The sequence below is a fragment of the Nerophis lumbriciformis genome, linkage group LG05, assembly GCF_033978685.3.
Source record: "Nerophis lumbriciformis linkage group LG05, RoL_Nlum_v2.1, whole genome shotgun sequence".
NCBI lineage: Eukaryota > Metazoa > Chordata > Actinopteri > Syngnathiformes > Syngnathidae > Nerophis > Nerophis lumbriciformis.
The window spans coordinates 37,759,367-37,779,474 of NC_084552.2; the positions used below are offsets into that span (position 1 = coordinate 37,759,367).

At 42.4% G+C, this 20,108-nt stretch overlaps 2 protein-coding genes across 3 annotated transcripts; one reads left to right on the plus strand and one right to left on the minus strand.

Moving 5' to 3' along the window:
- Nucleotides 1–52: 52 nt before the first annotated feature.
- Nucleotides 53–7,924, minus strand: ctc1 (CTS telomere maintenance complex component 1). The gene is made up of 25 exons (XM_061960433.1): nt 7,773–7,924; nt 7,549–7,636; nt 7,394–7,484; nt 7,104–7,326; nt 5,108–5,346; nt 4,905–5,034; nt 4,570–4,830; nt 4,371–4,493; nt 3,982–4,211; nt 3,774–3,915; nt 3,465–3,673; nt 3,232–3,404; nt 3,034–3,148; nt 2,550–2,952; nt 2,361–2,450; nt 2,162–2,284; nt 2,048–2,094; nt 1,850–1,938; nt 1,633–1,768; nt 1,481–1,549; nt 1,263–1,413; nt 758–813; nt 541–697; nt 354–459; nt 53–285 (listed from the first exon to the last, which is right to left on the minus strand). Exons 1-25 carry the CDS (start codon nt 7,821–7,823, stop codon nt 182–184), a joined length of 3,606 nt encoding a protein of 1,201 aa, XP_061816417.1. The 5' UTR covers nt 7,824–7,924; the 3' UTR covers nt 53–181.
- Nucleotides 7,925–15,027: 7,103 nt separating this feature from the next.
- LOC133606455 (high mobility group protein B2-like) lies at nt 15,028–18,519 on the plus strand. Of its 2 annotated transcripts, none has more exons than XM_061960431.1 (5): nt 15,028–15,195; nt 17,124–17,282; nt 17,369–17,520; nt 17,603–17,777; nt 17,842–18,519. In XM_061960431.1, the coding sequence occupies exons 2-5, from the start codon at nt 17,133–17,135 to the stop codon at nt 17,965–17,967; spliced, it is 603 nt and encodes a 200-aa protein (XP_061816415.1). In that variant the 5' UTR covers nt 15,028–15,195; nt 17,124–17,132; the 3' UTR covers nt 17,968–18,519. The 2 variants fall into 2 exon arrangements, with proteins under 2 accessions (XP_061816415.1, XP_061816416.1); XM_061960432.1 differs by having other exon boundaries at nt 15,034–15,195; nt 17,121–17,282.
- The last annotated feature ends 1,589 nt before the right edge of the window (nt 18,520–20,108 follow it).

A 20,108-nucleotide genomic window follows, 5' to 3' on the forward strand; every position in this document is an offset into this window, starting at 1 on the left:
ATCTTTAAGGTTGCACAAAGGATGTGAAGGTAATAACAAATACATTAAGCAGTCAGTTGTACTTTTTTATTTCAGTGTGAATACATCAACATTTGCTCGTCATCAACTGACAGGCTCCACCCACACAGTAACCCTTCAAGCAGACTGCGGTGGAGTGAAAATGGCAACACAACATGAACTTTCAATGTGCAGTCGGCAAGCTGTGCATTTGCTGACAGGTGAGCTTTGGAGGCGGGGCCAACCTGGTCAAGAAGTCTCGCTTTCTACGACTCAACGTTTTGACCACTAAGAAAAAAATCAAGAAGAGTTCATCATTTAATTTGATCTGCTGTGTTTGTGTGTGTGTGTGTCACCTTCTGTTTTGGCTTCGTGTTGTCTGCTGCAGGTCAAAAACAATGAGTCAACTCTCCGCACGCATAACAACAGGAAGTGAAGCAGCCAATCGTCTGAGTCGCACGACTGCAAGAAGGAACCAATCACTGTTATTTATGGAGGTATTGATCACTATGAAAGGAATTGTTTTTTTAAGACGTCACTGACCGTACTCCGTCCGCGGGGATACACTGTGATGTCACCTCTGACTTTGAGTGCTCTTTGAAGACCCTCCCACTGAGAATGGGCCAATCCAAGCAGCTGACGAACATGCATCCCTGAGAAGCGCACGTGAGCCTCGCCTGTGCCGTCGTCGATTACCAACCTGACCATTATTTGTTATCATCGCTTTCTCGCGAGTGTTGATCACATGATACAAACTTACTTAGCTGTGCTGTCAAAGACGCAAGCTGAGAACGAGAGACACTGACTGCAAGCTGACTGAAGGAGAGAGATCCCATTTTAAATTGCAGGTGTGCATGCGTACAAACGTGTGTATGCATATATATATATACATATATATATATATATATATATATATATATATATATACATATATATATATATATATATATATATATATATGTATATCCCTTGGGATGATATTGCCTCTGTTTTTTCCTGACCTAACGTATATACATATACACATGTATGTGTGTTTATATATATATATATATATATATATATATATATATATATATATATATATATATATATATATATATATATATATATATATATATGTATACAGTATACATGTATGTTATATATATATATATATATATGTATGTATATATATATATATATATATGTGTGTGTGTGTGTATGTGTGTGTGTGTGTATACATATATATATATATATATATATATGGTATATACATATACCTATACCTGTCGGAAAACACTCCCACACTGTGAACACTTCCACTGCAGCTGCAGGAACAGGAAACACACAACGTGACATTTGATCCGACCCACGGTGCTGCTCTGTCGAGTCCACAGGCCCAGGTGCATGATGGGAACCGGTGGGCGTCCATCAGAACTGTTCGACGACAAAGTCCAGGTGAATTGTGTAAATCATTTGAATGTTGGCACATGCGTCTCGTTACCTTTTATCTCGCACACGCACGACCGCCACCCAGCTGACTGGTAGATTAGTGCAGTACACACTTCCTGTCCTGGAAAACACACCCACACACACACGTTGTAGTAGTACGACTACATGCATAGGATGGAGTCCAATTGGAGCGGTGTGTATCACCTGGACAGTTTTTTGTGGAAATTTGAGAGCATCAGAGTGTTGCCTGGCAACAGACCAGGTGGGTAGTTGAGGTTCTTCAACTTCAGGTAGACATTGATGCTCCTCCCACTTTGGTCACACACTGTGAGACGCACACCTGAACACAAACACACACACGTGTACTGCTTTTTTTTGTCTTTTGTGTGTGTGTGTGTGTGTGTGTGGGAAAGAGACAGACCTATTTGAGCATGTCCAGTGTTCTTTGTCCTGTCATCCAGATTGATTCGCTCAGAAACAAAACCCTGGAAACATACCACATCTACACAACTATGCACAAACATACACACACACACACACACACACACGCAAACACACACAGCTGTAGTAACGATCTGTCAGGGATTAAACATCATGGGATTAACAGTGTCAAATTCACCTGTTGTCCAGGATTTGAGACACCGATGACATAGTGGATGAGACATTCTTGAAGACGCGAGAGGATACGTCAGCGTCACACAGTGAAAACATTTTAATATAGGACAATGTTTACCTGTTCATAGGTGTGCACAAAGAGTGGGCGTGTCAGTGTGTGAAACTTCCAATCAGATTGCACCTTCACAGTGCAGTCGCTTCTCGACCCAGAGACAGCACAGTCAATCAACACGCTGCAATCCTGATGGACACAAGACAATTACCGACCAAACGTCACAGGGTGATGTTGGGGCATAATGTGTGGTGTCATCACATACCTGTGTGTTGGGTACCACTAGTCTGTAAAAACATCCTGACTGGAGGACAGGAAACCAGCGAGCTGACGCACCTGAACACACCACGTTCACCTGCGTGCAAACACACAAACAGGTGCATTATGGGAGCTCACAGACAGTGTTGTTCGTTGCCGACACGGCCACTATGGGGAGAAACGTCCACTCGCTCACCTGTATTTCTTTGTCCACCTCAGAGTCCTCCATTGGCCTGTTCTTTGGGTCATGCCCCCAGACTACCACTGGACCAACCACAGTGGATTTAGCAGAGAAGCAAGCGATCAGTCCAGCCTCCTCTTCCTCGAGTCCTGCACCCGTGTTCATCCAAGTCACGCCAGTCTTCTGCTCCAGCCTGAGGACCACTGAGACGCAGGGGTAGGTGGCTGTCATGGGAATGGAGGAAGAAGACTGGGAGGCCTCTGGCTCCTCTTCCCATCTTCTTCTCTTCTTTGTCGCAGCTATTTGAAGCTTTTTCTTCTTATCTACTGACTCCACCCCTTTCTGACACAGGTGAGTTACCATGGCAGCAGATGGACTCAAAATGTGGATGCAATCCTGAGAAAACTGGAGGTAAACCCTATTGCACACGGATACATGCACACACACTATCAGGGAATATACAAATCAAGACTGTGTGTGCGCATGTGTGCGTGTGTACCTGCAGTGTTTATGTGTGATGAACTTGTCCTGGTCTAAGTGTTGGTACGAGGGAAAATCTGATTGGAGGAATCGCTCTGTTACCATGGTGAACTGCTGGACACATACTAGACAACCTGGGTACACACATTTGTAAAGAGTTGTGAATATAAGTTGTCATCAGTGTGTGACCTCTACCACCCCCCGCCTGTGTACTGACCTATCCATGCAGTGTTTAAAAAAGCCCTTTGACCTCCCCCCTCCTCCTCCTCCTCCTGGGTGTTGCCTGTGACGACGCAGGCGATAACCCCCGTAGAGTCTCTCAGCTGAAGCGCGTGTTGTGACGGGTGAGAAGGAAGCTCCAACACGCCGACGAGCAGCAGGGGACGCCGTCTGCGGGACATGCTTCATATTGTCACGCGGTCACATGACAGAGAGAGGTTAAAACTTTACCCAAGCGTCTCCCCGGGCTCGCTCGTTGGGTCAGAAGTCAAAGTCCTGCTGGACCAGGCCAGGGCCGAGTTCATCTCGACTCGTGTCAGTCCACCTCCAGCGGGTGGCAGCAGAGAGCTGAGCGATAATGAAGCCCAAGAGTCCTCTTGGAGGGACTTGCATAGCTCAGATAGGCTGACATATTGATGCTGCGCCCAGTCAGCCACATACTGGAGGTACACGCCCGCAGGGACGGAAAAAGACACGTAGGGACATGAGAAGATGCTCAGGACAAGCAGAGACATAAGTAAGATGAGAAATGACATCTACCTGCATTAGCAGACAAGAGTGAGGCTCGTCCAGCATCTCGATGTAGATGTCTCGTCTTTGTTGTTGCCCTTCTCCTAACACAATCTCCATCAGTTTCCATGACAGCAAACACACACAGTGGGTTGTGGTGCTGCAAAGCAGACTGACACACAAACACAGGAGTTATAGTGAGTGCAGGTGTGTCTGCTCACTTTGGCACACCCCCTACCTGCATCTCAGCTGGGAGCTGAGGTGGCAGGTCCACAGATACTGGGAGACGGCCGTGCTCTTCTCCACCAGTAACCGCGGCAACACACCATCACCGGGACAGCTGTGATTGGGGACTGAGCCAAGCACCCCGCTGAAGTTTGTCACCGTCAAACTGGAGCGCAGACAAGTGCAAAGCATGCTGGGAGGAAAATCAGGACAGGGCCGGTAGAGGAAGTGAACGTGATGGAGCTAAATGTGGAAAATGGTTAAATGATGATTAGCACAACAACTTGTTTCTGCTGTGAGTGATGATATCACGTTGAATATTAATGAATAATAATTATTCACACTAATTTAGCGCTTTTCAAGACAAGAAAGGTGTAAAAAAACAAACAACAAAAAACGCACCTGTACTTTGTCTCCCACTCGGAGCCTCCTCCTCAGCGTAGGCTGATAGGCCAGACACAGACCCATCACCTTGTCCATTATGTACAGACCCGCCCCTTCGCTCACCACTTCAGTCACTGTGCCCTATTACGTAAGGGGCGGGGCTTAGGCAAGAAATATGAACATGTGTAGTCGTCATTAAATCTTTTTCCTTTTTTACCTGGTAACTGATAACTCTGGAATGTTTGATCCTGACAGCTGATTGGACAAGGCACATCTCAGGTTGTGATGTCATCAGTGGGGGAGACATGGCCGGTGGCGTGTCCTCTGCTGGAGTGTGTGTCTTGTGTATTTCGGAGTGTTCAGTCACACACAGAATGTTGCTTCCTCTCCAGGCTTTCAGGACACACACACGCAAGGCTGTCACACACACACCCATCCCGACGGACAAACATTGTGTCCACCACAACTTGCTGCTGTCCTACACGCACACACAAAATCTCATCAACACGTTTCAAAACACAATGACTTCAGCCAGTGTGTGTTTGTGCTTACCTTGACCAGGACAGGTATTGTGTGTGTCTTGTCTGTCAGTGTGAAGCAGAAGAAGGAAGTTCCTGCAATGACCAACAAGGGGCAGACAGAAGCTACATGGCCGCTGACGGACAAACGCTGTCCCCGGATCCTTAAGAGACAGAAGGGGGTTAGACGGCGAAAAACAAGAATGGCGTTCTTGTCTCATAGGTCACATGACATACCTGTTGTGTACTAAGGCTGCAGCCTCTGTGACACTGACTGGGATTCCAGGTCTCGCCCCTGCAATAGGGGCAGTCACCGATCCATGCACAAGGCCAGGACTCAACAGAACCGGAGAGCCAATCATCTCTAAGTAGCCTCGAGCATCTGGCTGCGCTTGCTGTGGAGCATTTTGGGGGATGTAGTGCCAGTGGGGCAGGAAGACGAGACGATTCAGCCACAGAGGTGATGGAGACACAACCTACGGCGGGACTCATTTTCCATGAGTGCATCATGTCCATTCCTACCTAAATTCACCATTAACTCTCTTAAGTCCACAGCCTTGTATTTGCGGTCTAGGCAGGTGTTGCACATAATTAGATGATGCATCCCTTTCAAGATTGTGGTGAAAATCGGTCAATTAAACCAGATTTATAATCAACAATATTCACCATGATGTTACCATTGTGTGGTTGTGTTACTTTTGATTTGTAATCCTTTTTTCGTCAGTTTTGAAAGTGAAAGTATATGAGCTACGACACCATCTACTGATCAGAGGGAAAAAATGGTCATCAATCAATCAAAGCATGAGCGGCCGTTTGTTTGCAGAGGGACAAGGGAGGAGGTAAGCCAACACTTGCCTGGCTTTGAAGGTAAATCATTATTTTAATAAGTACACTACACTACATTTAATTTTGTGGTTTATTTATTGTGTGGGGTACATGAGGTTTTTGAATTATACACTTTGTTTGCATTCTAAATTATAAAAAGGAGCAAATTCTTTAACAGCCCACAGCAGATTCTAAAAACACTGTCTATCAATAAAAATAAACTACACATGAACAACAAAATAAAAGAGCAACTCAGTGTATAGGGATGGGTACTTTTCAAATTTGTACCAATACAGTGCAAATTTACGATACCTGGGAATTGATAGCCGGCACTCAATAGTACCAATTTTTGGTATTTTTGAGGGTGTTCATAAATGTTAATTATATAATAACATTTCATTCATAACATTTGAAATTTGAAAGGGAACTGCACTGAATTTAAGACCCTCGGTATGTCAATCAAGAGACAAAAGTGAAATCAGAGTGAAGAACATTGATGATAGGTAATGTCTATTTTTTTTAATACCTGGCGATCGACCTACAACCCCTCTAAGACCGACCGGTAGCTCACGATCTACGTAATTGGCACCCCTGGACTACGGTGTGTTGCCTTAGCCAAGACTAGTCTTTGCCATGAAGTTGAAGGTGCCAGTCAAGTGTTATGTTGCTCCCTACCATGTATTTATTCTGTAAGTAATGTTTTATTATACACCAGCAGTGTGATTGTAACGTGTATCTTAGTTGTAGTTTTCATTAATTTGGAGGTGTTGAAATCGCCATGTAAAATTGCTAATGATTAGCATTAGCACCTTGTTTAGGTTTGAGCATCTTCTATCAGGCATACTTGCTTTGCTGGCCCAAAAAATTAGCTAGAGGCAGTTTGACCGAGTCTGGTCTGAGTGTTGCTTGTGTGATTGCTTCCCCGCCAAGTGTTTGAGCCAGTCCATAATCTACAAGCAGACGTGACGTCACGGAAAGCAAAGGTATCGAAATATGGTAAGGTTTGATTTTACGCAAATCGATACCCAGTAGTACTGATGGAACTTGGTCGGTACCTATAAATGTAAAAAATACCAAATTCAGTACCCATTCCAACAGGTGCAATGTACGAGAACAAATTGAAATGTTGATGCAAACAACACAAAGTTGACATTGAGGCTGTTTTTTTTGTTTTCTGCATCCTTTGATTTTTTCCGCATGCGGCCCTCAATTGACAAGGTTTGGACACTCCGTTATATTCCCTATTGGGATTTTGAAAAAACTGTCGAGTCACCCACGCACGTGATGTTGTACTGAAAATAGGGATCCAACCAATAGGGTGATATGTAAAAAGTTAAAAGTCTGCAAAAACTCAACATTCCCCTGTACTTCAAAGGGTTAAACAAGTGTTGTCCATATGCTAACTCACCTCACACCTGACGCTGCCGCTGGCGTCCATCAGCCTCCACTCGCCGTCTTGGTTGTACGTCAGACAGCCAATCAGCAGCAGGTTGGCTCGTGGTAAAGCCTGCTGACCCGGCAGAGACAGCTCAGCCTCCTTGGCCAACGTCCGCTGCTGATGGGTGCTCCACGACAGGTTACTGACACAGGCCAGACGCTGGTGAGAGAGAAGCTCAGAGACGCACACCAGCCTGGCATTACAGGTCAAAGGTTAACAAAGTGTCATAGCATCAGTACACGGGCGATGATGCAACATACCTGTAGCTGACAGGTAATGTGTGTGTGGCAGACATGTTCTTTTGTATCCTCTTTAGCACACACACAGTCAGATTGGACGCACGCTGGTTGGCTGCAGACCACAAGAAATGACAGTCATGTGACAGCAGTTTTTTTTTAAGAGGGGGGGGACTCACCTGTCTGACAGGAGGTGTCGGGGCCAGAGAGCACAGGACAAATCTGGTCTCTGATGAAATTAAATAGTTCTTCCAACCATTTGACTTCCTGCAGACAATATTTGACAAAAACATTCATTCTTGTGTTGAACAGTGTAAAACAAGATAAACACGATGTTGTAAGTATGTTACAAAATACACAACATCTGAACTATTATCGAGTTGATCCCATTTGTTCTACTGACCGCATCACTGTGCAGATTAAACTGGTCCCGAACCGGCTGCAGAGGGTCCATATCAACAAGACGTTTGTATTTGTCTTGGTACGAGAAGAAGCGCGGAGTAAAGTTGAAACACTTCACTTTCTGTTAGGCTACGGCGCGCGCTGAGGCTCAACCCCGTTTTCTTAATCTTCTTCTTTGTGTTCTACGGCGGTAGCATTCCATCTTAATGGCGCATTACTGCCATCTTTGGCTCCGGAGTGTGGTTCAGACAGCAATTCACAATCTAAATCCCAATTTCACAAAAAAAGTGAAACTAAAATAAATTAAAAATACCTAGGCAGCCCTTTACCCACACTCACATGCTCTATCTTTTAACCCCCCTCTTCCTAACCCTTAGCAAGCCCCTTAAATCTTATAATATAATCCTGTGCTTGTCAAAAACTCTAATAGTGCCATCGCCTGTTTCCTATCCCTCATTTTTAACACTCCATCCATTATTAATTCATTTATACCTAAATCTGTTGGATTCCTCTTCGACACACCTCTCGGTCACTCATTTTTACTACACCTAATTAGCAAAAGTTTTACAGATCCTCCTCCTGATATCCCTCCACAGTCCTGTTTGATGTTTGCCTATCATTCTTTTTACGTTTTATTTTACATACAGTGCCCTATCCTTAATCTTGCTAGTATAATTTCTTCTCTCCTTATTGCACTTCCAACCCTTTCAAGTTTTACACTCTGCTGTATTTCCCATGAATGTCTTCCTTTGACTTCTCTATCCCACCTCTCTTCCCATTTTTCAACACATTTCTTTCATATTTCACATTTGACCTCTGCTTTGCTCCTCTTTGCATACATTTCTATATTTTCTTTTCTTGAGGCTCTCTTGGCCAACTCAGTCCCTTTTTTATTTCCCCTCACACCTTAATGCGCTGGTAACCACAAAAACTGAACCTTTCTCTTCTGATTTTTTACGTTTATGCAACACTTCCCACAAAACATCCTGACGGCTGTTAGTGTTAAAAGATAATAAACTTGCCAGCACAGAAGCTGAATCAGTGCAAATCGACACTCAATCCTTCTTAGTTAGTTCCACCTACTTCGATACCACCTGCATTGCGACCATTTCCACCGTGTCATTTGTTCTGTTCACCCTGATTCCTTTTGTTGGCACCGCTACCTCAAACCCAGTCACACCCATTCCTGGTCGCTTTTCCCCATCTGTATCCACCAATGTGTAATTTTCACACTTTTTTATAATGTGCTCTTTGAATTAACTTACGTTCTCTACATTCTTCTTCGTCTTTTTAACTATTACCAAGTGTCAATCTCCTTCTGGTGTAACAAGCATCCAAAAAGAAAAATGAGAACAAGGACAAGCAAAATAATGGAGATGAACCCAACGTGGGTGCCAGCGATTCATATGCGCCAATACGCCAGGGAGACGCATTTCCAAGTAACAATTCAATTCTAACAGTTATGATACTGTACTACACTATAACAGGGTTTCCGTGGGGCATTAAAAAGTATTAAAAGTCGTTAAATTGATTTTTATTTCGAAAATTAAGGCTTTAAACTACGTCAAAAAAGTTAAGCGTCACTTGAATGAACTTTCTGAGGACAGTCACCTCACCTCACAGACCCGTCAGCGATCCTGTTCTGTCTCCCTGTAATTTTTGTCTGCTCTTGAATGGGATTGTGCTGAAAATCTTAATTTCCCCTGGGGGATTATTAAAGTATTTCTGATTCTGATTCTGATTCTGATGCAGAGACCAACGTTCGGGTGAACGTTTTCAATACTTGTCTTGATAATATCATCCATGCAGTAACTGCCCCAAAGATTCACCAGCTTAAATGGAACTGTGCATATGTTCAAGGCAATTCACCCCAACACACTGATGCAAGTAGGAGATGAGGAGCTACACCAAGCTGCACGGCGGCTCAGTGAGCATTACAGTCGGGACATTGGCCCAAGTTTACCTGGCCAGCTGCTTTGTTTCAGAATCTCTTTCACGGATGAAGATACCAAAGGAAAAATCTGTTGTGAATTTGGCTAAAATGCTCCATGTCAACCACCCAGCAGTAACTTCAACATTCAGTTTTATTTTTGACTCAACGCAACCCCTGAGCGCTCATTCTGCAAGTTAGAACTAACTAAAAACAACTTGAGGAGCAATGGGACAGAAGAGACTGAGTGGACTTGCCATGTTGTCCGTAGAGAACGAGAGAGCAAAGAAAACGGACATACAGTGCATCATGGACAAGTTCGCGGAGCGCAGGGCTCGTCGTATGCCCTTCAAATAACAGTGAGTAGGCCTGTCCTACTTCATCCTGAAATTGTGTTTGTATATGTGCAGTGTAAAAAAAAAATCTGTAAAAAAAACGGTCATCTACTGGCAGCTATGGCTGCCAAACGAAAACCATAAAATTAAATTGTAAACCAAATAATGATCAAAAACATTATATGTACAAAAATTTTCATGAAACGTTTTGCGGAAAAATATCGTAATTTTACAGATTTTTACTAGATTATTAAGATCAACCACCTTTAATAAAGTGACGATGCAAACAGTTCTGCAGAAAAATACCTTTATTCTACAGAGTTTTTTCCAAATTATTACGATCAAACACCTTTAATGAAGTGACAATGCTGACAGTTCCACAGAAAAATACCATTATTTTACAGATCTTTTCTGAATTGTTAAGATCAACCACCTTTAATAAAGTGACGATGCAAACAGTTCTGCAGAAAAATACCTTTATTCTACAGCATGAGAGTGTCAAACTCTGGCCCGCGGGCCAAATTTGAGGGTAGCCGAATAAAAAACTTTAACACTGTTAGAAATATACGCCACACTGTGAATCCACACCAAACCAGAACCCTTTGCAGCACTAACTCTTCCGGGACGCTACAAGGTGTGTGTGTGTGGGGGGGGGGGGGGGTTGGTGGTAGCGGGGGTGTATTTTGTAGCGTCCCGGAAGAGTTAGTGCTGCAAAGGATTCTTAGGATAGTTTGTCATTGTTGGCAATTAACTTAAAATAACAGGCGGATTGTTTATTTACAGATAATGTCTTCAATTCTACAGTTTTATAAACTATTTAAAAAAAATAGAAAAATTACAGTAGAAATTTAAAGTAAATTACCCATAAAAATAGGATTTTTTTTTTTTTTTTTACAGTGTGACCATGTGGGCCGCTGTGTCAGTTTTACTGAACTCTAAGCTACTAGCCTATACTGCGCTCTTATTAGTTGAAATACATCATAACAAAACAATGTGGTCGCTGTCCGGGGTGCCTAACTGCTTTGAATTGGTGTTGTTTTATTGTTAGGGGCCACATAGCCTAATGTTTTGTTGTGTCTTCTTGGTTTGTTATAGCTGCTACATCATGTCTATTTGATGGACGTTAAAATGACATAGTCACTCTCCATGGTGCTGAAACGTGTAAGCCCTGCTGTTGCAGGTATGTGCATGTTATGTTGAAAATATTATTTGACTTTTTCCGCCACTGTCCATAGTCAAACGTTGACCTAATCAAGGCAACTACACTCTTACACAGCTCGCCTGCTACCTGACTTTGTAAATGTCCCTTCCTGTTAGTCTTGCATCAAATACAAAATCTACAATTTTAACTTGTTCTACCTTTTCTATCCCTTTCCCATACATTCTTACCTTTTATGACTCTCTTTCTGGTAAAAAACAACAACACCCATGGCCTTTGTTTTCTCCACTGAAATCTGAATCCCCAATCACAGCCCCATTCCACCACCTCATTAATCGCTCCTTGCATTTTCATAACATAACATAATATCGAACAACAGTGGACTTGGATTAACACTACCTTGTGGTGTCCCATTTCTCACCTCATATTGTCTAAACAGATCCTAGCTAAATAGTACCTGCATTTTCCTTTTTAATAAAAAATCCTTTATCCATCTTGTATAATTTCATAAGCACCCCTTCCCTCCACAACATATTGTACGCCTTTTCTATGTCCAAAAATACTGTTATCATTGACTCTTTATTATTTTTGGGCCTTTTTTTATTTCAGTCTCTCGTCTAACCACAAAGTCCATTGTGTGTCTCCCTTTTCTAAAACCGATCAGATAATTTGCTAATATTCCTTTCTTAATATCACTATAGGGGCGCTAATTAGATTGGTCGTGACCAGTGACACAGCTGTGGTTTTGTGATTGATTGAAACTTTTATTAGTAGATTGCACAGTACAGTACATATTTCGTACAATTGACCACTAAATGGTAACACACGAATACGTTTTTCAACTTGTTTAAGTTGGGGCCCACGTTAATCAATTCATGGTAAAGGTCCCTAATGACTTTGAACGGGCTTACTATTTCCTTTTTTCTGGACAGTTTGGCAGCTCCGTTAGCTTGATATATATGAGATCACAGGACAAGCGGTAGAAAATGGATGGATGGATCACACCACTTCATAATTATTGTGAATATGGGTTAACATTATTGAATTGCAGGTCGGACCGAGTTGCTGTCTGGCAGAGACCAGTGGTCCCTGTGCAGTAGAGTCAAAATAATATCCTCTTTGACATTTAACCAGCTAATAGAGCTGACAAAACTTTCAGGAAAGAAAGGAAATAATAAAGCCCAATAAAGTCAATCGGGACCACAGATGTGCCACTTGTTGTGACCAGTCTCATTATCGCCCCTACTGGTAGGGACCACTGGTCCCAGGACAGGCCAGGGAATCAGCTACCACCCCTGCTACATTATTACGTGAGAGACAATGTTGGACTTACCTGTGCATTGCTAAGTACCGTATTTGATTGACACGACAAGTGCCATGCTGCTGCGATCGTGATGCTAATTAGAAAAATGATATGTTTGTTTGCAGTTGATTTCCTGCTACAAATATTAGTCTCATCTAAAATTCATGTCTGCAGTTTTTTTTGTGGTGTGAAGTTCATAATGTGTCTCATTATTTAGCTATAGATGTCCCTGTTGTTTAGCAATGTTTGCAAGCGATATCAAGATTCAGTATGCTGTTGAGCCTATGAGAGATTTACACATCTAGGTTATTAATACTACTCAGGATATTTTTTGATGCTAACAAATATCTCCAAAGACAATATAATTTGGTCATCCATGTCGAATAAAGTGCTTGGCTTTCCTGCACAATAACAACAAGTAAGCTTTTAGATTATGTTATAAAAATGGACAACGAAAATACGATGAACTGGACCAACAATTACGATATTAATAACTGGGACTTAGCGTGACCTTAGTTTATTTACACAATTGGGTCTTCAAAGTTATATTTAGGCATAGCAACATGCACAAATTAACACTAACAAACTAATGTGAACTCTTGCCCTTTCTTTACGTGTAGTTCTGCTCTCAAACATTAACTACACAGTAGAGAATATAATCTAGATTACATCACATAAAGTATCTCAAACAAACCAAATCAACTAACATTTTACAAAGTGATCGCTGCAGAAACGGGCGCGGTCTGATTGTATTCCACAGAATGATGAATGTGATATTTTTAAGAGCCATTCCCTTCAACGCACATTCGTTTTTCCCTGACTATTACCTTTATGAACCATTTCTTTCAGGGCTCTACGAAAGCTATTCCCCATCTCTCTATTTGGTCGACTGGAACACCCAAGAACAGAACAGCAATATGGCATTTTTTGCTCAAACTCTACAATCACTCACTTGTTTTAATATTTAGCTCAAGCTGGTTGACCATCAAAAAATATATAGTATGCAATCCAGCTATTAGGGGTGGGCGATACACTTGCATACCATTATTGCCAATACCGATAATTTTTTAATAACATATGACTTCATTTTCACAAATGTTCAAGATCTTTGAATAATTTTGTGATGTTGCCTTTAGTGTGGTGACTATAATTTCAAACAGAGTAAAACAAAAGACAAAGATTTAAGAGAAAATAAAAACAATTGTTCAACAAAAATATACGTGACAATACATAAGCACAACAATACAAGACAATGTAATAATATCAACAAAACAATAAATCACATGCAATTGTTATTGTTGTGTCTAACAATGTGTTCCCTTTGTTTGTGAACAGCATGTAAATGTAACAATATCAACAATGTAACAATATCAAAAACAACAAAAACACAGAGATTTGTTAAAATAAACATTGGAGAATAGCAATCTCGTCACACTAACCTGGACCTCATACTGTTACCACCCCTGGTATTGATGCTATCAATATCTGAATCGATCCACCGGCCTTTTATGGACTGAGTGACACCTGGAGAATTTCATATTAGGACAGAGGTGTCCAAAGTTTGGCCCAGGGGTCATTTACAGCCCACAGCTAATTTCGGCAAATTGTAAAATTATTATTTTTATATTTTAGTTATTACACTAATTTCCTCTGTCACCTACAGTACAATGGAAAGCAGCTGTGACAGTTTTGTTCAGATATTGAATTGGTTTAATCGTCTTTTAATGTACGAAATGTTGATTTTGATGTCCCTACATTTTCAAATGTTATACGACTTGACACACATCATGCCAATATTGTCTGGCATAATATTATTATTATGTAGTTAATAATTGTTATTGCAATAGTTATAATCCCACAAGGGGAACATATTTTCACTCTCTGCTGTTCATATTGCCCCCCCCCCCCCCCCCCCCAAAGAAACAGACAAAAATTTAACAAATAGCATATACTCGTATCTCTCCAGTAACTACTCAATTGAAGATAAATTGCCAAATATTATAATAAATCTTGCCACATCAATTTATAATATATGTCCATGGTAAAGAAAGACACACAAAAAATATTGTGATTCACGAAAATAAGAAAACTGGAGCTAAAACAAAAGATTGTTTTAAATATACAATTCACACACCTATGAATTATTGTGGTATGTTTTCATCTTTTTCACATTGAGCATGCATGAAAATGCCTGGTCTGTGTTTAAGAAATTCGGTCAAGCTATAAATCTCCATAAACAAATATTTCTATCGACGCCATTTTAGACATCAATGTAATGTGACTACGGCGTTATTAGCCTGATGTGGTTAGCCCCTCCTCTACTCTTTATTGTGTGGTCCAATAAGTTGATGGACAGCAAATGTTACCAATCACATTACGATATCAATTGGACCCGCCTCGTCGAAACAATAATTTCCGCCCAGTGTCGACGAGTGGCAATGTTGTCAGCCAATTAAAAATGACTATTTGCTTAAGCCCCACCCAGTGAGACTGCCCCGTTTCTGTCTTTTGAGTTGGAATAACAAAGGGGGCGTCGTCTGGGGGCGGTACTGGTCTTCAGCTCGACCCAGTTTGAAAGTGAACCGACGGTCCAGTCTCCGCTACAGCCACCAGACATCAACAATAAACAGCGAGTGTTTAAAAAGCCGAAGCCCGGTCCCAAGTGTTCTTTCCGCCTGTCGCCGGCACCCCTGACGAGTGAGTACAGCCGGCTATATTGTATGGGACGCGGGTTAGAACGCTGGGCACATCGCTCCTCTCCTGACCCTCCAAGTCATGGTTGGAGCGGCCAAAAAGAAGACAAAATACACCGCGTTAGTCTTAATGTCCCTTTGCTGTTGTCATGTCACGTCAGCGCCCGCTTATGACTCTTGAAGTCGTATTGTGGCGACCAAGAAACGCCCATTTTGAAGACTGACTGCCAGCAAATAGCCTGCGCCGCCCGTAACAACTCTTCAATCTCCGGAGCATAGTCGCATCCCGTCCTTGAAAATGCGCAGCTTTTAATACCGCGGGCCACGTTTCCATTGCGAACGCGCTACTTGGCCGCCGGGATATGAAAAGACAAACTGGCGCGGTGGCTAATGTTGTGTTTTCCTGCGCCTTTGTGCTCCAAACGTCTGTTGTGACGTCGCAGAGGGGGATGGGAGGCTCGCGCTGCAGAGGGCGGGAAGCAAATGGTGGCTCATTGTTCTGGCTGCAGCTAGCCACATTCTGCTAACCAATGCTAATAGTCGGCCCCGTCCGAGACGCTACTTCTCAGTGTCGGATAGCGGCTGGCCGGCCGCATCACTCCATCTCCCGCGGCAAGGCCTGCGTCGTGAGGGTGCAGGCCGCCCCGTTATGCCTCTTGAGAGAAAATGGAACCTTTCGGTCCTTTGTTACGTGCCTCAATGCTGGACGGGCCATCTTTTGGCCCTCAGCGGAGTGATAACTTGACCTCCCTATTTTATTATAGATAAGAATGTCACGTGCAGGTTCAACTTTGTTCTTTATCTGCAAAAAACAAATCATTTATAAGTGAGATATTACTTTAACATATTTTGCACTTTTTACTATTATAATATGCATTACATATTTGAAAATGTTTTATTTTTCACTTTTCAACCTCTTCTCACGTACATTTATTAGAATTAAAACTGACATTAGTATGTTTATAAGGGACTCTAATCTGGTTGTTCTTCTATGTTTGGGTGGTGGAGTGTGAACACCCGCCTGCCAGCAACTTGCATCCCAAGTGAGGCAAGTGTAAACGCCGACTGCACCAAAGCATCGAAATCAGGAGATGCATAGCACCACCACCCGACGGAAACTTTAGTAAAAATCATCCAAAAATAAAAGAGAAATGTCAGCCAAACTAAATACAGCAGTTTAAATCATAAGTCATCCTTAACGACACCGTGCTTTAAATATTGCGACTTCGCCACATCGCAGATTTTTGGGAATTTCAAAAAAATGTTTTTTTTAATTTTTTTGTCTTTAATTAAGCATTTTCAAGCATACAAATGGTTAAATGAATCTAAAGTATCAATACTACATTAGTATTGGCCACGAGAGGAGACCAAGCCAATCACAGCATTCTGGTTAGTATCATGGCCACTGATTGCAGCTTCAGACAGCATTACTGTATTGGATTAAAATAGTTTAAAGGTCACTAAAGGTTGTTATTTCATGTCTATAGGGCTCTCATATGTCCAGAAATGTATTTAGAAGGTCATAAGCAGGTGTTTTTTGCTTTAGCTACAAAAATAATTGCTTTGCCTAAGAGCACAGTACCAAGTCAAATTCCTTGTGTTAAACATACTTGGCCAACAAAACTCATTACGAATCTAATTATGATTTATATGTCGCAGAAAATAATTTACCACAGCCTCTTTTTAACAAAGAGGTGATATTGCTCATTACAGGCTGGCGTTGTTAGGAATGCTGTATCCTTTTTGACGTCTTTATTCATATTTATACCCTCATTTACCTGGTAAAAAGTCTGACCAAGAAACAAAAGTTCTGCAAGTGTATTTGACCTGGAAGATGTTCTGTTTTTTTGGACTTTTGATTGAGGCGTGACTTTATGCTGACAGTAATACAAGTGTGAACGCAACCCTTAGACTATGTTGTCGTCCCAGCAGGCCGCCACTATGATGCGAAAAGATGTGAACAAGCCCAAGGGGAAGACGTCGGCATATGCCTTCTTCGTACAGACGTGTCGAGAGGAGCACCGCAAGAAGAACCCAGAGCAGTCGGTCAACTTTGCAGAGTTCTCCAAGAAGTGTTCAGAGCGATGGAAGGTGCGTTGAAGCGGTCAAAGGTGTTTGCAGGAGAGGGAAACATGGTTGCAACCTCTTTCTTGTGACCTACGATCCATTTTCGGCAGGGTCTGTCTCCCAGTGACAAGAAGTGTTTCGAAGACATGGCCAAGGCCGACAAGGTGCGCTACAACCGGGAGATGAGTGACTATGTCCCGCCCAAAGGCTTCGGAAAGAGAGGTCGCAAGAGGAAAGACCCCAACGCACCCAAACGGCCACCGTAAGTCCAATTGTACACCACAAAACAGAAGTCGGTGCCTCAGCCCTCAGAGTCCGGACCTGTCTGTTTCTGGCTTATGTAGGTCTGCGTTCTTCGTCTTCTGCGGCGAGTACCGTCCCAGCATCAAGCAGCAATACCCGGGTCTGTCCATAGGAGACTGCGCCAAAAAACTGGGAGAGATGTGGAGTAAGCTAACGCAGTCTGACAAGACACCATACGAAGAGAAGGCGCAAAAACTCCGTGAGAAATACGACCGGGTAAGACACACACAACACATGCACTGAACAGACAAGTGTTACGTGTCAACTTCCTGTCTCCCAGGATATGGTGGCGTATCGGGGTGGCGGCTCGTATGCCAGGAACCCTGGTTCATCCGCTCAGGGTGGCGAGGAAGAAGAGGAGGATGAAGGTGAGGACGACGACGAAGAGGATGACGATGACGAGTAGGGACACAGACGTGTGTGTGTGTGTGTGTGTGGGGAGTGAGGTCAAATTTCAGATCTTTCACACAACTTTTTTTTAAAGAGAAAATACGTCTTCAAGCTGCTGATTGGCTTATAAAGTGGCAGGGGCGGAGCTTCACAGGAGGCGTGGTTACAGATAAACATACACACAATCAGAGGCACTTGTGTTGTCCCCCTCAATGGACTGACACTGTCGTCCTAATTGTCCTCGTTTGTGTTTTTAATTTTTTACTTAAGCTTCCTGTGTCGTGCGTAGAGGTCAAAGGTCACAGATCAGCTTGACCATGTGACGTAAAGAAACACACACTGTGGATAAATGACTGATTGTGTGAGATGAGGTCATTGGATGTTACAAGTGTCGGAGGAGGATGACATCCTCTGTTGCCATGGTTACGCCCACCAGCCCCTCCCCAGCCATGCTTACGTGTGTTACCATGGAGACCGTGGACTCTTCATTGTCATGTTTTTATTTTTATGTTTTGTTCACAGTCAATGTAGAAACGACTTTTATAATAAAACAAATGAGGAAAACGTACACACACATCAGTTTTTCTTTGACCCGGCATGAGAATCGTGGATGGCATGTCTTCATCTTACGCTAAGCTTGTCAATGACTGGGTGCTGCCATGCGAACTATGGGTGACTACATCCAAAATATATTGGAGTTTCTCGCCAACTTCAAATTATTGTCAATTTACAGTCAAGTCCATTCATTTTATTGGCTTAGTTTGCTACAGCTAGCCTAGCTCTGCTTGCTAGCATGCCAGCACTGCGCAAGTCCTTGATTGTACGAAGATGTCAAGTTACCACCGCATCAATGCTGAAGAGTAAACAAAACAGAAATTAAAATTTCTTTAAAATATTTTTTTGAATTCTCGGTAAAACCAACTTATTTGGTGGAGAACGGAAGGGGCCGTGTGTTTACAGGACAATGGGTGGGGTTACTTAAGAGCAGCACAACAGACTGCCCCCACAGCCATGCATGCTGGGAGAAATTAAGAGAGGTAAGTACACTTGTGCTTTTGAGCTGACATCCATGAACATCAATTAAAGCTCTAAGTGTCAAATTCTACTTTAACCATGTAGTTCATAACAGTACCTATAAAACACATTGTGTATGGTTTCACTGTAGTTTAGGAATGTGATCGTGAAAATTGCTTCAATAGGCCTAATTGTAATTCCTGTACACAGTTAATATCTAGACAAAACAATTTGAAACATGCACAAGGATAAAAAAAAAAGCATCATACATCACTTAATGTGATTAAATGTGGATATATCGAATGCAGCTGAGATAATCTCCAGCACCCCCCGCGACCCCGAACGGGACAAGCGGTAGAAAATGGATGGAATAGATAGTTAACACCAATCTGTGGTGTGTTTATCCGGGTACTTGCTGTGGTACTTTTCAAGTCAGCATGAGCACACTCCAGCACTCAAATTGAACCCAATGAAACACCTTTGGGATGAATTCGAACTGAGACTGAGAGCCAGGCCTTCTCGACCAACATCAGTGTGTGACCTCACCAATGTGCTTTTGGAAGAATGGTCGAGAGTTCTTATAAACACACTTTGCAACCTTGTGGACAGCCTTCCCAGAAGAGTCGAAGCTGAAATAGATGCAAAAGGTGGACCGACATCATATTGGACCCTATGGGTTAGGAATAGGATGGCACTTCAAGTTCATGTGTGAGTGAAGGCAGGTGACCAAATACTTTTGGCAAAATAGTGTATTTCAAGTGTAATGTGGCCATGTATCAAAACAAGTTTGTCACTCCTGGTGTAAAGCACTGCCAACACTAATTTGGAGAACATGCACCACACTTTACAGTTCAAGTTATTACAATATCCATCCATTTTCTACCGCTTGTCCCTTTCACTGAATGACGCCCACTTTGTACTTTGCCACCCTCTATAGAACAAACTTTTTGATAATTAAACAATCATACGTAAGGAAATTATGAAGGAATGTGTAAACTAGGGTATCCCTGAAGTCGTGATTTGGTGCGCTGGTCGTCCTATTTATTATATTCTTAAACTGAAATAAAAATTGTTTTTGTGATATATTATTAGATATGACACCAGTTTGCATTTTTACCTGTAACACAAAGCTAGCGTGGATAT

Coding starts and splice junctions, on each gene's coding strand:
- ctc1 (XM_061960433.1), bottom strand. CDS start 7,823: ATGGACCCTCTGCAGCCGGTTCGGGACCAGTTTAATCTGCACAGTGAT. Junction 5,035..5,107: donor GCAGCCTTAGTACACAACAG/GTATGTCATGTG, acceptor CTGTCTCTTAAG/GATCCGGGGACAGCGTTTGT. Junction 2,451..2,549: donor AGGTGGACAAAGAAATACAG/GTGAGCGAGTGG, acceptor GTTTGCACGCAG/GTGAACGTGGTGTGTTCAGG.
- LOC133606455 (XM_061960431.1), top strand. CDS start 17,133: ATGATGCGAAAAGATGTGAACAAGCCCAAGGGGAAGACGTCGGCATAT. Junction 17,283..17,368: donor AGTGTTCAGAGCGATGGAAG/GTGCGTTGAAGC, acceptor CATTTTCGGCAG/GGTCTGTCTCCCAGTGACAA. Junction 17,521..17,602: donor AACGCACCCAAACGGCCACC/GTAAGTCCAATT, acceptor TGGCTTATGTAG/GTCTGCGTTCTTCGTCTTCT.